This window comes from Agelaius phoeniceus, chromosome 11 (assembly GCF_051311805.1).
Source record: "Agelaius phoeniceus isolate bAgePho1 chromosome 11, bAgePho1.hap1, whole genome shotgun sequence".
Taxonomy (NCBI): domain Eukaryota; kingdom Metazoa; phylum Chordata; class Aves; order Passeriformes; family Icteridae; genus Agelaius; species Agelaius phoeniceus.
Window position 1 is genome coordinate 20252017 of NC_135275.1, and position 16961 is coordinate 20268977.

The following is a 16961-nucleotide window of genomic DNA, read 5'->3' on the forward strand; positions in this document are numbered from 1 at the left end:
CAAAATAAACCCTATGGCAACTGCTTATTGGTTTAGAAAGTTCTGTATTGCCCTGTAACAAAGAACTTTTGACTTCTCTGAGCTATGGCCGAGTTCTTGCTCCTCTAAAACATCTCAGCCTCTGAGACTGATGTTTATCTGAGCCATAAATCATTCTTAGTCCCACAGTGGGCCCATCCCTTCATGACAAAGGTGACAATGACAGGACAACACAGGAGAATTGATGCTGCAAGAGCCAAGAACTCTGGGAAGTGAGTGATGCTGGGATGCTCCTGGTGGTTCCCTGTTGCCCTGTTCTTTTCAAGTTCTTCGAAGCCTTCTGATGTTCACATTTTTGTAATGGAGTGTAAATAATGATTGTTTTGCATTCCTTTCTGGAGGAGGACAGAACTCATGGACTGTCCCTACAGGACACGAAACAACACAAGCACACACCGCTGTTCTCAAGGTGAAGAAAAGGGAAGTTTATTTTCTGACTCCAACATTTATAGATTTCCAAAAGTGACAGTGGATTGGAGGGTGACAGTGCCACCTCTCCAATGACACTGGACAAACCAACAGTCCAGCAAATTTCTCCTTCTCCATAAAAGAATGCCAAACAATGAGTTATTTACAGAAAGTGTGTGAGAAAGTTCATTACAAGAATGTAAACATCAGAAGGCTTAGAAAAACTTAAAAAATCAGGGTGACAATGGATGACTGGTTTGACCAGTGAGGTTGGAGAGGTGGCAATTTCATCCTCCAACCCACGGTCACTTTTGGAACTCTATAAATATGGAGGTCCAGAAATAAATTCCCTTTTTTGCCTCGGACATCTGCTCATTCCACGTTGTAGCCATGATATTTTCTGAAAAATCCTTTCCTTAGGATTTTTTCTCCTGAGAAGCCTCAGGAACAAAATGTAACCAATGGTTATCTGCTGCTGTGGAATGCAACAGGTGGAGCTGGGATTGGGCTCATGTGGTTGTTTCTAATTAATGGCCAGTCACAGCCCAGCTGGCTCAGATGGAGAGTCCGAGCCACAAGCTTTTGTTGTCATTCCTTCTTTTCTATTCTTAGCCAGGCTTCTGATGAAATCCTTTCTCCTATTCTTTTTAGTATAGTTTTAATACAATATATATCATAAAATAACAAATCAAGCCTTCTGAAACACGGAGTCAGATCCTCCTCCCTTCCCTCACGCTGGGACCCCTGTGAGCACGGTCACACCGCGTGTCCCTGGCACCGCGTGTCCCTGGCACCGCGTGTCCCGGGCACCGCGTGTCCCTCGCACCACGTGTCCCCCGCACCGTGTGTCCCTGGCACCGCGTGTCCCTGGCGCCGCGTGTCCCTGGCACCGCGTGTCCCTGGCACCGCGTGTCCCTCGCACCGCGTGTCCCTGGCACCGCGTGTCCCTGGCACCGCGTGTCCCTCGCACCGCGTGTCCCTCGCACCGCGTGTCCCTGGCACCGCGTGTCCCTCGCACCGCGTGTCCCTCGCACCGCGTGTCCCTGGCACTGCGCGTCCCTCGCACCGCGCGTCCCTGGCACCGCGTGTCCCTGGCACCGCGAGTCCCTCGCACCGCGCGTCCCTCGCACCGCGTGTCCCTGGCACCGCGCGTCCCTGGCACCGCGCGTCCCTGGCACCGCGTGTCCCTCGCACCGCGTGTCCCTGGCACCGCGTGTCCCTCACACCGCGTGTCCCGTTCCGTACCGTCCGTGCGCAGCACCAGCGGCGTGGGGGAGCCCAGCACGGGGCTCCTGCTGGCCCTGCTGGTCACCACACAGCTGTAGTTGCCCACGTCCGAGGGCTCCACCTTGGCTATGTACAGGTGTCCCGTCTCCTGAGACACGAAGCGCCGGCTGTCCTCCTGCACGAACGAGGGGTACTCGTTGAAGATCCAGGCAAACGACAGGTCTGGGTGGGGAAAAACAACACAAACAGAGGTGGTTGGTAGGATTTTTCCACTTTTTTTTTTCCTTCAAAGAGCACTTTATTGCTGTATTTGACAGCACTGATGTGGCATTCACATTCTCTGAAAAATCCCTTCGCGCAGGGGTTTTCTTCTGGGAAGCTGAGAAGCCTCAGAGAAAAAGGAAAACAATCATTATCTCATTTGCCTCTCCTGGGTTTTGCTTCTTTGGAATGTGTTTGGAGATTGTTCACCCACAGGTGATTGTTTCACTGGATTCTGGTGTGAATTATTTTCACTCTTTGGCCAATCAGGGCCAAGCTGTGTTGGAAATAGCCATGAGTTTCCATTATTATCCTTTTAGCATTCAGTCAGTATCCTTTCTGTATTCTTTAATTTAATTTAGTACAGTATTCTTTAATATATTATCATAAAATAATCAATTAGCCTTCTGAGAACATGGAGTCAGATTCGTCATTCCTTCCTGCCACAGGGATCCCTGCAAATACAATACACTGCATTATTTACAGTACTGTACTGTGTAACAAAGAGCCAACGACTGAGAAAAAGACATTTTAAAAAGTACCAGAAACTAGCAAAACCCCCTTTTTTTTCACCATCTTTGGGGTGGAGGAAAACACACAAGCAAAGGGGTTTGATAGGATTTTTCCACCTTTTTTTTCTTCAAAGACTACTTTATTGCTGTATTTGACAGCACTGCATTATTTACAGTACTGTACTTTGTAACAAAGAGCCAACGACTGAGAAAAAGACGTTTTAAAAAGTACCAGAAACTAGCAAAACCCCCATTTTTTTTCACCATCTCCTTCAGCATAAGAAAAAAAAAAAGGCAAAAGAAATCCAGAATATTAGCAGGTCTGTTTAAATCTCCTTCTTTTCTCTCTCTTTTTTTTTTTTTTTTTGAAATTTAATATGCACGGAAATAGGAGCAGACAGCAAAAATGAGAGCAAACTTTGCTAAAATGGAAAGATTATTCATTCAGTAGCTACTTAACTGCTCAGCCAGATGATTAGCAGGTAGAAACAGGACAGCAGTATCCATGTGATAAGGATGTCAGAAGAAGCCTAAATTCCCAGTAGGGCTCATCACACAGCAGAACTATTTTTTTCCATACAAAAATCCATAAAAACTCCATTAAAAACATTTCTGTGTGATGTGGTGAACTAGCCCTCCCTACCACTCATTATGATTATTTGAAAGGGAAAAAAACAAACCCACACCTCGAAAGAGAAACGAAGAGATTTGGCAAAAAATCCACTGAATTTGTTTTGTTTCCTGAGCATCACTCTGAGCCTTGTGTGGCCAATTTTAATTGGCAAAAGCCCCTTCCTGTGCCAGGCCACGTGTTTGTCTCATTCATTTCCTACAGGATCAAAGGAAAACAAATTTTTAATGGTGTTCTAGGCAAGGAATAATTTTTTTTCACCCACGTGGCACTTATACAAAGATTACAGCTTCTGGAAGTGCTAATTAGCAATGATTACAGCTTGATTGACCTCCCTTGTGTTGCAGTGTCTGCAGCATTGGCACTGCCCCCACGAAATGGAGATCAGCCCTGCCTGCACAGCTTTAATTTGAGGGTGCACAAATTTGGGTGCACCATGAAGTGAAAAGGTGACACAGCCTGAGCCCTCAACCCCTCCCCAGGCTGCCAAAGCCAACAGGACAATTTAACACAAGGTAAGACTGTGCAGGTGAAAAAAAACACTCAATAAATGAAATTATTAAGATATTTATAGGCTGCCTAATGCAAAAAAGGCATCAAATGAAATGGCTGATCGTTAACCTGCATTTAATTTTCTTCTATCAATATTTAAACCTCTTCCATTATGATAATTTTGCAGCAGTGGCCTGTGCCAACCATTAACAGGCTCAGGAGTTAAACTTCTGTCACATGTAGAAATATTAGAAATAAATATAAATAAATAAATAGGACAAATAAATAAGTATTAGATATAAATAAATAAATATTAGAAATATTTCTTGCCAAAACCAGAACCATAAGGAGGAGAAGACCTGCAAGACCATCACCCCTGTGGACCTGCAGCATCTCCTCAGGATCACCAATGGTTTTCACCACAATTCCTTCCTCCAGAACTCAGAGGTGAAATTAATTTAAGGAAAGGAAGGCAGCAGGGATTTGTCAGCAAACAATGGGGGAATTAGTGCAGTGGGAAGCATTAAATTATTTCAAAAATAAAGAAAAGAAGAGAGCACACCTGAGGAGTTTGAAGGGCGCTACATGGTCTGAGGGAGAAAGGAATGTGGGGTCTTTCTAAATGGGAAAGGCAGAAAATAGAGGAGAATCCTCTCTGCAGAAGAGGTGGGTGGACACAATGATCTCAGGGCTGAGGGAGGGACTGCACACCAAGTTGGGGACCAAAAAACCCCAATTTTCTCCTCCACACCAAACTCAAGACACCCACAAGGCAGCCGTGGGTGCCACCAGCCTTTACTGCTTCTGGTATTTATTGAACCACCTGTGCTTCCTTGCTCAAAATATTATTGCATGATTAAAAATAAGAGAAAATAAAAAGAAAAAAAGATGTCCAGAAGAGTGTGGAGATCTGGAGATGCAGCAGGAAAAGAAGCAGCTCCATTTCATTGCTAGGATATTGGGTTAAGTCAAGAATAAACCCACTGAAATCAGTCACTGGGATTATGGCAGCCATGCAAAGTGGATTCCAGTTTAATTGGGCCCTTCAACCCATGAATAAACACCCCTGGAAACCTAATTCCCCATTCAACACTTATTTTCACTGACTCCCTTAAAAAAGGCTGGGGTGCTTCTAGCCCTGTGCCCCACCACCTCATTTTATATTTATTGTCCTTTACAAAATTGCACTTTTATTTTCCAAAATAAAAAAAAAAAAAAGAAGAAAAAAAATCATATTAAACAACTTGTGGCGTGATTTATTATGTTTACACCATTTGCCTGTTGCTGATCTTAGGGCACCTCCAGGGACACAAACTCACTCCCTTTCTGTCAATTACAAGTTTTCAGTTGATTTTCTGTTATAAATGGAAGTAATATGTCTCTCCTGGGCTTCCTCTGAGTTCCAAGCCTTTGCTTTCCAATGCATTTTTTCCTTATTTGGCGACCATACATGGATAAGGTATTGGAAATTACAGTTATTACTCAATTTTTATTTGTTTACTACGTCTTGGTTGGCGGCTTCTCTTTATTTTGCATTATTTGATTATTATTTACTGTGCAGTTTCCAACACACTCAGCATGTTCACACTGTTCCAGGACTTTTGTGTACCTAAGTGCTCAATTAAAAAATGCTTATAAAATTACCTGTCATTTTTAAACCTGAATTCTTTATGAAATTCAACAATTAAATCACCATGGCCTTTAGGGTCATTTCCTGCTATTTATGAACCTTGAAAAACCCCAAATTACTGTTGCTAAAGGAACATAATGGGGTAAAACCCACACATTTATTGGTTTTTAAACTAAGTTCAAAGTCAAGGCTTAAGTTTATGCACATCCTTTTGAAAATATGGCTTTAAATAATATTTAAAGAATTTTAGAAATATAGAAATTAAAGAAATTACACATTTCCTCTAAGTGAGACTGAATCACTTCACTGGGAGATCATTTACAGAACCAGGGTGATTTTACTTCTTGTAAACAGAATTTAAGTGACAACAGCAGTGGTGGAAATCCTAAACTGTGATTAAATTCAGGAAGTTGGAAAGGCAGAAGTTTAGGGGTGAAAAAAGGCACACAGACCTATGATCAAAAGGAGAAGAACAATTCACAAAGTTAATTTTATTCACTATTTGCATAAATAATGCCAGCTCTTGCTCCTTCTCTTCTGGGTCATCACTTTACACCTGCTTAATACCCACCTGCCAGCCCCATAATTCACACCTAAATGAGACTTCTAAAACAGCCACCAGAAAGTGAACAATGTTCTTCTGAAACAGATTTAAAATGTTCCAAACTGACTGGATTTGAATTAGCCAGATGGGTGTTTCCAGAAATGAAACTGGTAAGAAATGAAAGTTCTTGATTTTGGGGAGCATGGTGCTGATGGAACAATACTTCAAGATTAAAAAAAAAAAACCAAAACCAAAAATCCAGAAACACAAAGAAACCGAAAAAATCAACCACCAAAACAAAAGACGTTTCATGTCAATGATTAATGCCCAAATCCCAATTATTTCATGCACTTCTCCAGCTCTGATTTTACAATGCTCTGCAGCAGAAACACCAGGAGAAGCTGAAATATCCTGGAATTTTGTGTCTCCAAATGGCTTTTTGCCTATCCCACAGGATGGCACGTGGCTCCTGGAAAACTGTTTCCAAGAAAGTAATCAGACAGAATTTAGCAATGACAGAAACTGCAATTAAAAACATGGAAATGTGCAGCAAACAGCTATTTGGAATGATCTACCTTAGGTGAGAAGTGATGGAAAAAGTAACACTGATTTTGAGAGGATAATAACAGACTCCCTAATTAAGGCAGAAACCAATTAGTTCATCATTTGGCCCAATTTCAGCTGCAAGTGTGATGAAATGGCAGAAAAAGGAGTTTGTGGATGAGCATCCCTCACTCACTCTGAGAGCTCACACTGAGCATTCAGGCTGGGTTTTGTGGGACAATCACCCTAAAAATGTCCATTTCTCACCCTGCTGCATCCCTGGCTGTCTGCACAGGAACCTCTTGGAGAGTGCAAACAAACTACCTAAAGGCAGGAAATTAATTAATGAAGTCAAATTGCATTAAGGTCCCAGAGGATGCTCTGGGGTGCAAACTGTCCCCACTCCCCTCCCTGCAGGCCAATCCTTGGATTTCACTGCTGTGGCACTGGCATAATGGAATGCCAGTGCTCCCAGGGGTATAACTGGTTTTATTTTACATATTTTACATAAATTAATTCAAGCTTCTCCTCAATACTTTTCCTTTCTCACTTGGGTCAATCTTCCTGCACTCAGTTCAGCACCCCATCCTGCCCTGGCCAGCTCCCACCTTCTCTGTGCCGCACAAACCAAGTAACATCTCCCTCATTTCTCCTGGCAAACATTAAAAATTGCTTTCCAAATACAAATCTCCTGCCCTGGAAGTGTAGGACAAGGTGTTTGTGTGCTCCCAAAAACACGTGTGAACTGGAGCTTGAACTGTCACAAGGTGCCTCTGTCAGAAATGCAGCATCTTGGCAATGAAAAACCAGCTTAGAGTATTATTTGAGATAAATCATAGATAATTTCAAGGGTTTGGGGTATATTCCTGCACACATTCAATGCTCAAAAATTTAGAACTATCCCAGGTGTGTGCAGCTGGGAAAAACAAACCAAACCAAGGCTCAGGCTGCATTTCCAGGGGGGATCCTGGGCTGCTGGCATTCAAGTAGTTCCATCACTGATAATGAAACAGTCTTTAGCTGCAGTCACACTTCAGAGAACAAATGGGGCTGGTATTTATTTTCTGTTCATGTTCTCTATATAAAAATAATGACAATTACAAAGCCTCTATGGCAGGGCTTGACCTGTGGCCTCCAGGAGTGATGTGAGACAGTGAGATCTGCTTAAAATAGGGGCAGTGATTTCCCAACCACTGGGATTTCACCTGAACTCTGCAGAAAAACTCTTTTGGCTGAATTCTTCTTTATACCAAATGTAAATGTGTGATGGGAATGCAAGTCCAGCTACCAAAAGTGAAAAATGTATCCCCAGAAATTAATTTTATTCCAGAGTATAATGGCAACACTCTGATTTGAAACTAATGCATAACATTAATTGTTTTGGCATAAAAGTTGAATTATTTTATAGTTAAAATATACCAGATCAATTTTCAGCCTGCTGTGCAGGTAATCAGGCATGCAACTTGTGTGTATGGAACAGCCCAGCACAATGAGAGCAGTGAGACACAAACACACACAATATCTTGCAATTCCAATCTACTCATTAAATGAGAATATTGAATATTCTGAATAAATGAGAATATTGTTTCAGCTGAAGCTGCAAGGTTCCTTCTTCAGGCTAAAACCTGATTTTCATTCTTAAACAAAACAGGCTAAGAGCCCACTTGTTATTTTGATTTTGGAAGGAGTTTTAGTTTTAAAAGCAGATGCAATTCTTCAAAAACAATGAATTGTACTTTTTTTCTGCTGTCGCCCAGCCTAGAGCACAGCCACAAAGAGGTGGCTGCACACAAGGATGTGTCTGTCACCTGTGCTCAGCTGCCACAGGGATGGCACACAGCCACTGAAGGTGGCCAAAGCCCTGGATGATTCCTGGAGCTTTTCTGAATCATCCCAAGCAGCGTCACAAGCGGGGCTCAGCACTGTAATTAAAGCACCAGCATTTCCCAGCTCATCCTTGGGAAACAGCTGCTCCAGACTGGCAGCTGATTTCTTCATTAACACCAACGCCCTCCTGGTCAGTCCCACCCCAAAGATTCCTGGCACCATCACATTTCCTGAAAAATCCCTTCGCCAGGATTTCTCTCCTGGGAAGCTGAGAAGCCTCAGAGAAAAAGGAAAACAATAATTATCTCATTTGCTTCTCCTGTGTTTTGCTGCTTTGGAATGCAGCTGGAGATTGTTACCAACAGGTCATTGTTTGATGGATTTAATGTGAATTATTTTAACTTAATGACCAATCACTGTCCAGCTGTGTTGGGACTCTGGAAGGAGTAACGAGTTTTCATTATCATTTTTTGTAGCCTTATGTTTGGATCCTTTTTCTATTCTCTAGTATAGTTTAGTATAGCATTCATAATATAATATAGTATAGTATCATCTAGTATAGTATAGTATAATATAGTATAATACAATATCATATCACATCATAAAATAATAAATTAGCCTTCTGAGAACATGGAGTCAGATTCATCTTTCCTCCCCACGACTTCTGTCTGTATCCTTTTTCTATTCTTTAGTATAGTTTAGTATAGCATTTAATATAATATAATTAATGTCATATCATATCCCATGTAATATATCATATCATATCATATAATAAATTAGCCTTCTAAGAACATGGAGTCAGATTCTCATTTCCTCCTCCCTCTGGGGAACCCCATAACTCCACAGGTTCCCTTGGGAAGGGCTGAGCACGTGGCCCTGCTGGCCAGGGACCATTATCCAGGAGCCTTCCCATGGCTTTGCATGCCCAAGGGCTCCTCAGCTGGCACTGAAACACCCCTGGGTGCTCCCAGGGCAGCCCAGATGTGAATGAGAGCCTGACAGAACAGCTCTGCTGCTCTGGGCTCCCAGAGCTGAATAAAAATCCCAAATTTGCTTCCCCTGGAGCTGTGCAGGGGCTGGACTGGCTCCTGCTCATCACATTTCTGCACTAATTGTTCCAGACTGGCTGTGCCATTGCAGGAGCCCTGGCTCTGAGCACGCTGCTCCCACTCTGCAGGCAGGCAGAGAAGTAAGAAAGTGCATTAGGAAGCAATATGTAAATACATCCCATTAGCCACATCCATTCCAAGTGACAAACTGTTCTTTTAATCACCTCCCTAGAACTTTACATTTAATTGCCGAGAGCATTTCCAGAACTCTGTTGTGCTTTTTCAATGGCTGGAAGTATTTTAAAATTGTTTCCTGCCTGTAATAATTTTGAGGATAAAAAAGGCGATCGTTTAGTTTATTGCTGAACTAAAATAAATCTGATTTCTTGTGAATGTTAAATATTAGGGACATAAACCAAGGGAAACTAATGGAAATAACCCAGGAGTCAATTTTCAAAGTAAAGCACCAATATTTATACGTGGAAGCAGTGCTTAGTGACACTTTCATTTGGTACTCTTGCACTCTTTTAGGAGAAGGCACTTGATAAAACCCTTGTGGAAAACAAAAATTCCTTTCAGCACTCTTGTTCTGAGCACTGGGACTGCAGCCACCTCCCTCCTGCCTGCTCCTAATCAATTTTCCTGTTTGCAAAGAAAAACCCAAATATTTTACTAGAGGAGATAATAAAGAGCTGGAGGAGAAACACCCCACAGTCACAATTTAGGGACAAAAATAAACTTGGTGGAGAGCCAAATGCAGTTATTGCCTCCAGTTTTCTCCTTTTTCCCCCAAGGCAGAACTGAGATACCTGGGACTGGGTAACTAAAAAGGTTCAACCTGAATTTTTTTTCTTGTAATTTGGTTCTTCCTAATCAACTTCTCCCTTTTTCTTTCCATCCCTCCATTCGTCCAAGAGATATCCCACAAATGAACGTGGAGTTCAAGAGTTCTGTAAGATTTTGGGGTAAGAAACTGCTAAAAGCTTCTAGGGTTGTTTATCCACCTCTCTGTCAGCTTAAAAACATGCACTACAAAGGAAATGAAGATGGTGCACAAATAAATAAATAAATAAATAAAATATTATAATATTTATAATAATAATAAATCTATAAAATGATATATTAATAAATTTATAATTTATAAATAAGATAAATATATATTTTATATAAATATATATATTTTATCTATATATTTATATAAATATATATATTTTATATAAATATATATTTATAATTTATAAATAAGATAAATAAGACTAATTTCAGCCTGGATTACCTCTCTGTCAGCTTAAAAACATGCACTATAAAGCAACTGAAGATGGTGCACAAATATACAAATATATATATAATAATTATATATATTATTTATAATAATAATAAAATATCTATTAAAAGATACATTAATTTATAATTTGTAAATAAGATATACTAATTTCAGCCTGGATTACCTCAGCCTGGAAAACAGGTTTATCAAAAGAAAAAAGAGCTTCAGAATGACTGCATTTGACAGCAGAGTGTCTCTGCAGCACTGGTTTTGTACTGGTGGTGAAAATAATGCTCTGGCAGATAGAAATCACTGGAAGATCCAGCTGTGAACATGTATTATTTCCCCTCATATGGACAAACATAAGTGTCTCTCAGGTACCATTTGATTTCAAACTGTCAGCTGAAATTTGTGCAGATGATGATGATGACACCAGCAGGACTATTGAAAAATATGTTTTTAAATAAAAATGCCATTTCTCCTTGGCAGATTGAAACAGCACAGGAACACTGTGGAGCCATTTCTAAGGCCAGTGCTGTTACAATATTCAAGGTACCACTCTCCTCAAAATGCATTTTTTGTGCCAGAACCTTTCCAAGAGTGATTTATTCCTGATGCCAGACGTGTGTCATCCACAGCCTGCAATGACAGCAGGAAGAAAAGGTGAAAAACAGGATGGGGAAAGGGGAGTTTAGATGGGATATTAGGAATTATTCCCTGTGAGGGTGGGCAGCCCTGGCACAGGGTGCCCAGAGCAGCTGGGGCTGCCCCTGGATCCCTGGCAGTGCCCAAGGCCAGGCTGGACACTGGGGCTGGAGCACCTGGGGCAGTGGGAGGTGTCCCTGCTATGGAGTGGAATCAGATCTTTAAGGTCTCTTCCAACCCAAAACACAGCTGTGAAGTGGGGTGCTGCTCACTGGGGTCCCTGGGCCAGGGAAGAGATGAGAATCTTGACTCCATGTTTCAGAAGGCTGATTTGTTATTTTATGATATATATTATATATTAAATGATATATTATAACTATACTAAAGAATAGAAGAAAGGATTTCATCAGAGGGCTAGCAAGGAAAGGAAAGGAATGATAATAAAATCTTGTGACTGCTCACAGCCTCAACACAGGTGGCTGTCGTTGGTCATCAAGTACAAACAATTTCACATTCTGGGTAAACAATTCTCCAAATCACATTCCAAAGCAGCAAAACATGGAGAAGCTGAGGCTTCTCAGCTTCTCAGGAGAAAAGATCCTAAGGAAAGGATTTTTCATAAAATATGTCTGTGACAGTGCAGTAGGACAGAAATCCTGTTCTGGAGTTGCACCTGTTTAACTTCACTTTGCTTTAAAGGAATAAAACATTTCCAAAGCCAAATATTTACAATTAATTCAACTTAAAGTTCCCTGAAAGAATAGCACGTTGCCATTCAAGAGTTGCAAAAGAGAAGCAATCAGAGCATCCAAATATTTCTGGCATCTGAGACTCTTCCCATGCCATGTTATTCATGAAGCAGAGCCCTGCTGGAACTTGCAGGTCTCCAAATGGCAATACAAGAGGCACGAGCAAAAATCTGCAAGTCTAAACACTCATTTGGAACAGACATGCCATTATTCAGTGAAGGATTTGTCATAGCAAACACTGAGCAATGAACTGGGATCTATTTTTCCATGATCTAATATTATTTCCTATCAGCATGTCACAACTCTGACACAATATGCTGTGAGCTGAATTGATCCCTGCCCTTCAAATCCTGCCTCATTTATGGATTAAACCCACATTTATCAGGGAGTTACACGAAGAGGGAGGACAAATCCTTGCTGCTTTATCCATGTAGGAACATCCCTGCCATACTGCAAGAAACAGGAACACAGAGCACACAAGGCTCATTAGGAATAAAGCAGAATTTCCTTGCAATTTCCGAGCAACAGTTCCACAAAATTCTTGTTATTTATTTAATTTCTTAGGTTTTGGTTTTTGAAATAAATTTATTTATTTATTGGGTTATGATCACATTTCCCATGGGAATAATGCAGCAGGAAGTGCACCAATGTAGAATTAATGTCGAGTTTTTCCAGGCAAACTAAAATTTGTTGAAATGTTCGAATAACTATCAAGTAAACCTTCACTTCTACCATTAAAAATCATCTTTTTCTCTGTGTATAAAGCAGCTTTAACCAACCCCAGACAACACAAAAGGACCATGCCTCATTGCCTGCTCCTCTCTCAAAGAGCAGAAACACCTCATAAATCCAAAATCAATGTCAGCTGAGGAAAACCGACTGTACTAAACAAACATAAATCACAATATACAGGAACAGAAATAACAGCTGAAGAGGAGCTACACAATAATCACAATACAGTTCAGTAGTAACAGGAGGTAAAACCCTACAGGAACTCAGATTTGCTTTACTGAGGGCTTTGTCACTCGTTAGATACCAATTCTGGAACAAACTCAGTAGCAGAGAAAAATCATTTTTAGATCTCCATATGTCTAGCTTTTCCCATTCTTGGCAGAATGAGCAAAAATTAGCATCAGATGAATGTTTTTTAACCAGCTGCACATTAACTGTGTCCAACATTAGTTTGGGATATTGAGATGTTTGTTGGATTGACAGCCCTTTAAAACCATTAAAGACATCACAGTAACACAGTAAAAAGTCAAAATAGCTGTAGAGATTTCAGTGCAATTTAAAGGTTGCAACAACTGGAAAAGTAGCAGGAGAGCTACATAAATCCATTTTTGACATTATTTTACCTTTGGAGCATGTGGGTGAGATGAGTTACTGATTTTTGGTGGCAAAAAAAGGTATTTTAACAGTTTCCCTGCAACAGAATTCAAAGATCCAAAAGTATGGCCATGCAGAACGATGACAGATGACCATCTTAATTATCCAAACATCACTGCTCAATTATGAGACAACTTAGGGTATTTAACATAAAACCAGCCTGGACCAGAAAAATATTTGGGGGAAAAAGTCTTCACACTCAAATCCAGTCATTTACCACATCTTCCACCCAGTAAATCCCACACAAGACTGCTAAAAAAGGGAATTTTTGTTTAATTTTCAGAAAGGGGAAACACAGTAACTTAAAAGAAAGTGATTTGTGGTTTGTAAATGGAGTTTCATTGTTGGTTTAATGCTGGGTGTCCACAGCCCAGAGGAGCTGGAACTGCACACTCAAAAGGACAAAACCACTGCTCACTGCAGGAATAATTTGCTCCCTGTTGAAAAGGGACATTCATATGACTTATGTAAATATCTGTGCCTAAGATAAGCCAGGAAAAAAATATGATAAATTGCAGAAGGGAAGCAATTTTCTTTTTCCATACTATGAGCTGGCATTTCTTTGGGGATGAGCATTGGTTTCTATTGTAACTGGGATGCTGTACATGGAGGAATAATCACTATTTAATCAAGTCTCTTCTTGCAAACTCTTTACAGAGAATGCAAGAAATAAGTGCAATTAAGTTAGCAAGATCTTAGAAACTGCACAAAAACACCAGAAAACAAAAGCTGAGTATTTTGGAGGCTACAGGGTGGAGAGGAAACAAGCTGGAGGAGCACGTTTTTAGAATTAGTATTGTCTGGAATTATTTGATAGCTCAGCGCAATAAATACAGGCTCCAAGTAAAAAAAAAAAGAGTCAGATCACTGATCTGGAAAGGGCTGAACATCCCTCAGGCCAGGTCAGCTGGTCCTAAACCATCCCTGCTCTTCCTAACAAACCACTTCTGCTTCCTGGCTGGATGTTTTATCCCAGGTTTCCTGCCCTGCACCCCACCCTGCAGGGGTGTTTTGTGTCACCTTGCTCCAGCTTTATGTCAGTGCAGAAAGGGTTTTTTTCCACCTTGCTCCACGTCTCCTGAAAACTTTAACAGTTAATCCTCCAACTCTCAGACAGATTCAAAGATTTGAAATAACTCTGGTACCAGTTCTCGACGCCATTTGGTAATCCTGGGAGAGCTCAGCTCTGTTTTTGCACGAACACCACAATTAGTGTGGGGGTGTCAGTCACCTCCCATCTGCTGACTGCAGGAGGAATTCTCACCTCTCCCAACCACTGTTCTCAGCACCATCAGCACGTCTGGCATCACCTCCTGCTCCACACCTCAAACTTAAACCTTGCCAGAGCCAGGCAGCGTTGCCTCAGCTTGGCCATCACCTCTGGGTGTAAACCCACACACAGGACACAGCTGCAGGAACAGCTGGGGCAGTTCAGCCCTTGGGCTGCGTCTAGAAGGAAAATTTAATCATTCTAATTCTTACAGATAGCTGGGAGAATGACCCATTTCCTCAGCTGCTGAAAGACAAAGCTGCTGCAAGGCTATAAAGATGATTTAAGAGTATGTATCAGTTTAGAGGGGAAAAAATTCTGCAAGCTCAGACAGTTGTAAAATTGCCACTTTATGGCTGTGTCTGCTTGGACTCTGCCAAATTTATGAGGCCACAACACCTATATTATTGAATATAATGTCTAGCTTTTATTACCTTGTCTTTGCAATCAGATCCAATGTTTAACATCACAGCCCTTCAATAATGACACACCGTATCAATTAAAAACAATAAAACCAGTTCCTCTCAGATATTACCTGAGGCTCAATAGCAATTAGTCAAAGACTGAAGATGCAGAATGAGGGAAGAAATGTACTTACAACTTTTGGTCCACCAAGAATCCATATATCCACTTTTCTCACCCCCTGAGTGCAGAAGTGGTTTAAATTACACAGCATCATTCCATCCCACCACAGAACGTCTTGATTGCAAGAACACAGGCACAGTTCAAGACAACCTGCAATTCTCTGCTCACGGGGAAAACTGAATTCATTGAGGCTCAGCAATTGTGAAATTGGGCAGAATGCAACTCTAGAAGCTACTCCATTAATTACAAGAAATCCCATAAAAAACAGACACATTAAGTGCGCAGAAATTACTAGGAACGAGATAAAAGTAAATCCTCCTAAATACTTCCCTCTCCCCTCCTTTGTTTTTGGTTTCTCTCTCTCTGCTGTTACTCAGAACTCAAGATTTGGTTATAATTCTGATTTTTAGCATTTCAGGGATGCTGCCCGGCCCCACCACCCCGAGGGTCCCCCTTACCTCCAGCGCGGGGCGGGGTCCCACAGAGCAGCACGACGCCCTGGCCTTCGCGCACCGACACCGCGCTCCTCATCCTCGTCCTGGAGCTCTCCACGTCTGCCAGGGAACAGCAGCGAGCAGCACGTCAGGGAACACCAACAGACAGGGCAGTGACACCCTCAAATCCTGGCATTCTCAAACCATTCCCAAATCCTGACCTCCCACCTCTCGGTCTGCAGCTGGACCCAGCAGATCAATGCAGCCCCTGCAGAGGCAAAGGCTGCCTGGCACGAGAGGGGATGACAGAATCAGGGCTGAAGGGATCTAATCTGCAGTGAGATAATTCAACAGATCCTGTGGCTAACTCTGCTCTTATGCCTGGCTTCTGCTACCCTGACTTTGATAATCCAAAGGGAGCCAACGACTTAAAAATAAATTCTTAATTCTTTCTTCAGAAGTGAAGGCTATGATGAACAGCATCAAGCTCCCGTGTCCAACGTAAAATAACAGTAATAACAGCTGTTCAGAAAACAGATATGGATCCTTCCCAAGAGCAAGGAACCTCCTGGACCATATTCCTGCAGGAGAATCCCCTGGAGCATCACTAAGCCAGAGCTTTGTACCTCAGTGCGCTGACCCAGTGCTCTGCTCTGGCTGGCCTCGGGTCCCTGGGGTTATTTTAAGCTGTGTAAGGATCACAGGACACCCTGAGGTGGAAGGGATTATTGAGTCCATCTTCTGGTCTTGCAAAGGACACCCCAAAAATCACACACAGCATTGTCCAGCACTTTTTGGGGGGAAGCAAATGCTTCAGTTTCCATAAATGGAAATATTTTATCATACATTTATATTGGCTTTCCCTCTAACTGGTGAGTCAGGACCCAAGAAATTTGGGCCTCATTATACCCTTAAACTAAGCTAAATACAACATGTAATACAAACAAAGACCAAAGTCCTACAGTAACAAAGACTTTTCCATAAATAAGCCATACATTTTTCCATAACAGAGGACAATTAAAAAAAAATATTTGCTTATAACCTTGTAGAGGATGCTAAATGAACAGAGTCTTTAAATAAGGCTGTCTTTATAACCAAGCATAATAGGAGCAGTGAGTTGACCAACAGCAGCTATTTCCCCAAAATACAGCATTTTTTATTACTGCAAAGCAACAGCTGTTACAGTGAGAACACTGAATATGAGAGACCAGAATTTCAATTCTTCCTTTAAAAAACCCTGCAGTAAGAGAGCGTTGTACAGTCCTTTCTTAGTCCACATAAAGTTCACAGGAATGTTTCTGAGGCTGTTTTCAGCTTCCCAAGTGAATTCCCACACAGGTACCCTCAGAATAGACTCAGATCCTTTTGCTGGATGTGAATGGAGAAGTCACAAAAAAACCCCAGTAAAAGTGATTTCACCCAGGGATCAAACCAGCACAGCCTTAAATTATTGTTTCAGGCCTTT

At 41.6% G+C, this 16961-nt stretch overlaps 1 protein-coding gene across 1 annotated transcript in view; it reads right to left on the bottom strand.

The window, feature by feature from the left end:
• The window catches only part of CNTN3 (contactin 3), a 104781-nt gene that overhangs the window by 40931 nt on the left and 46889 nt on the right, over positions 1-16961 (bottom strand). The window contains exons 3-4 of the mRNA XM_077184599.1: positions 15521-15616; positions 1693-1896 (exon numbers count right to left, since the gene is read on the bottom strand). Coding sequence (XP_077040714.1) covers positions 1693-1896; positions 15521-15616 — 300 coding nt within the window. The remainder of the gene's footprint in view (positions 1-1692; positions 1897-15520; positions 15617-16961) is intronic.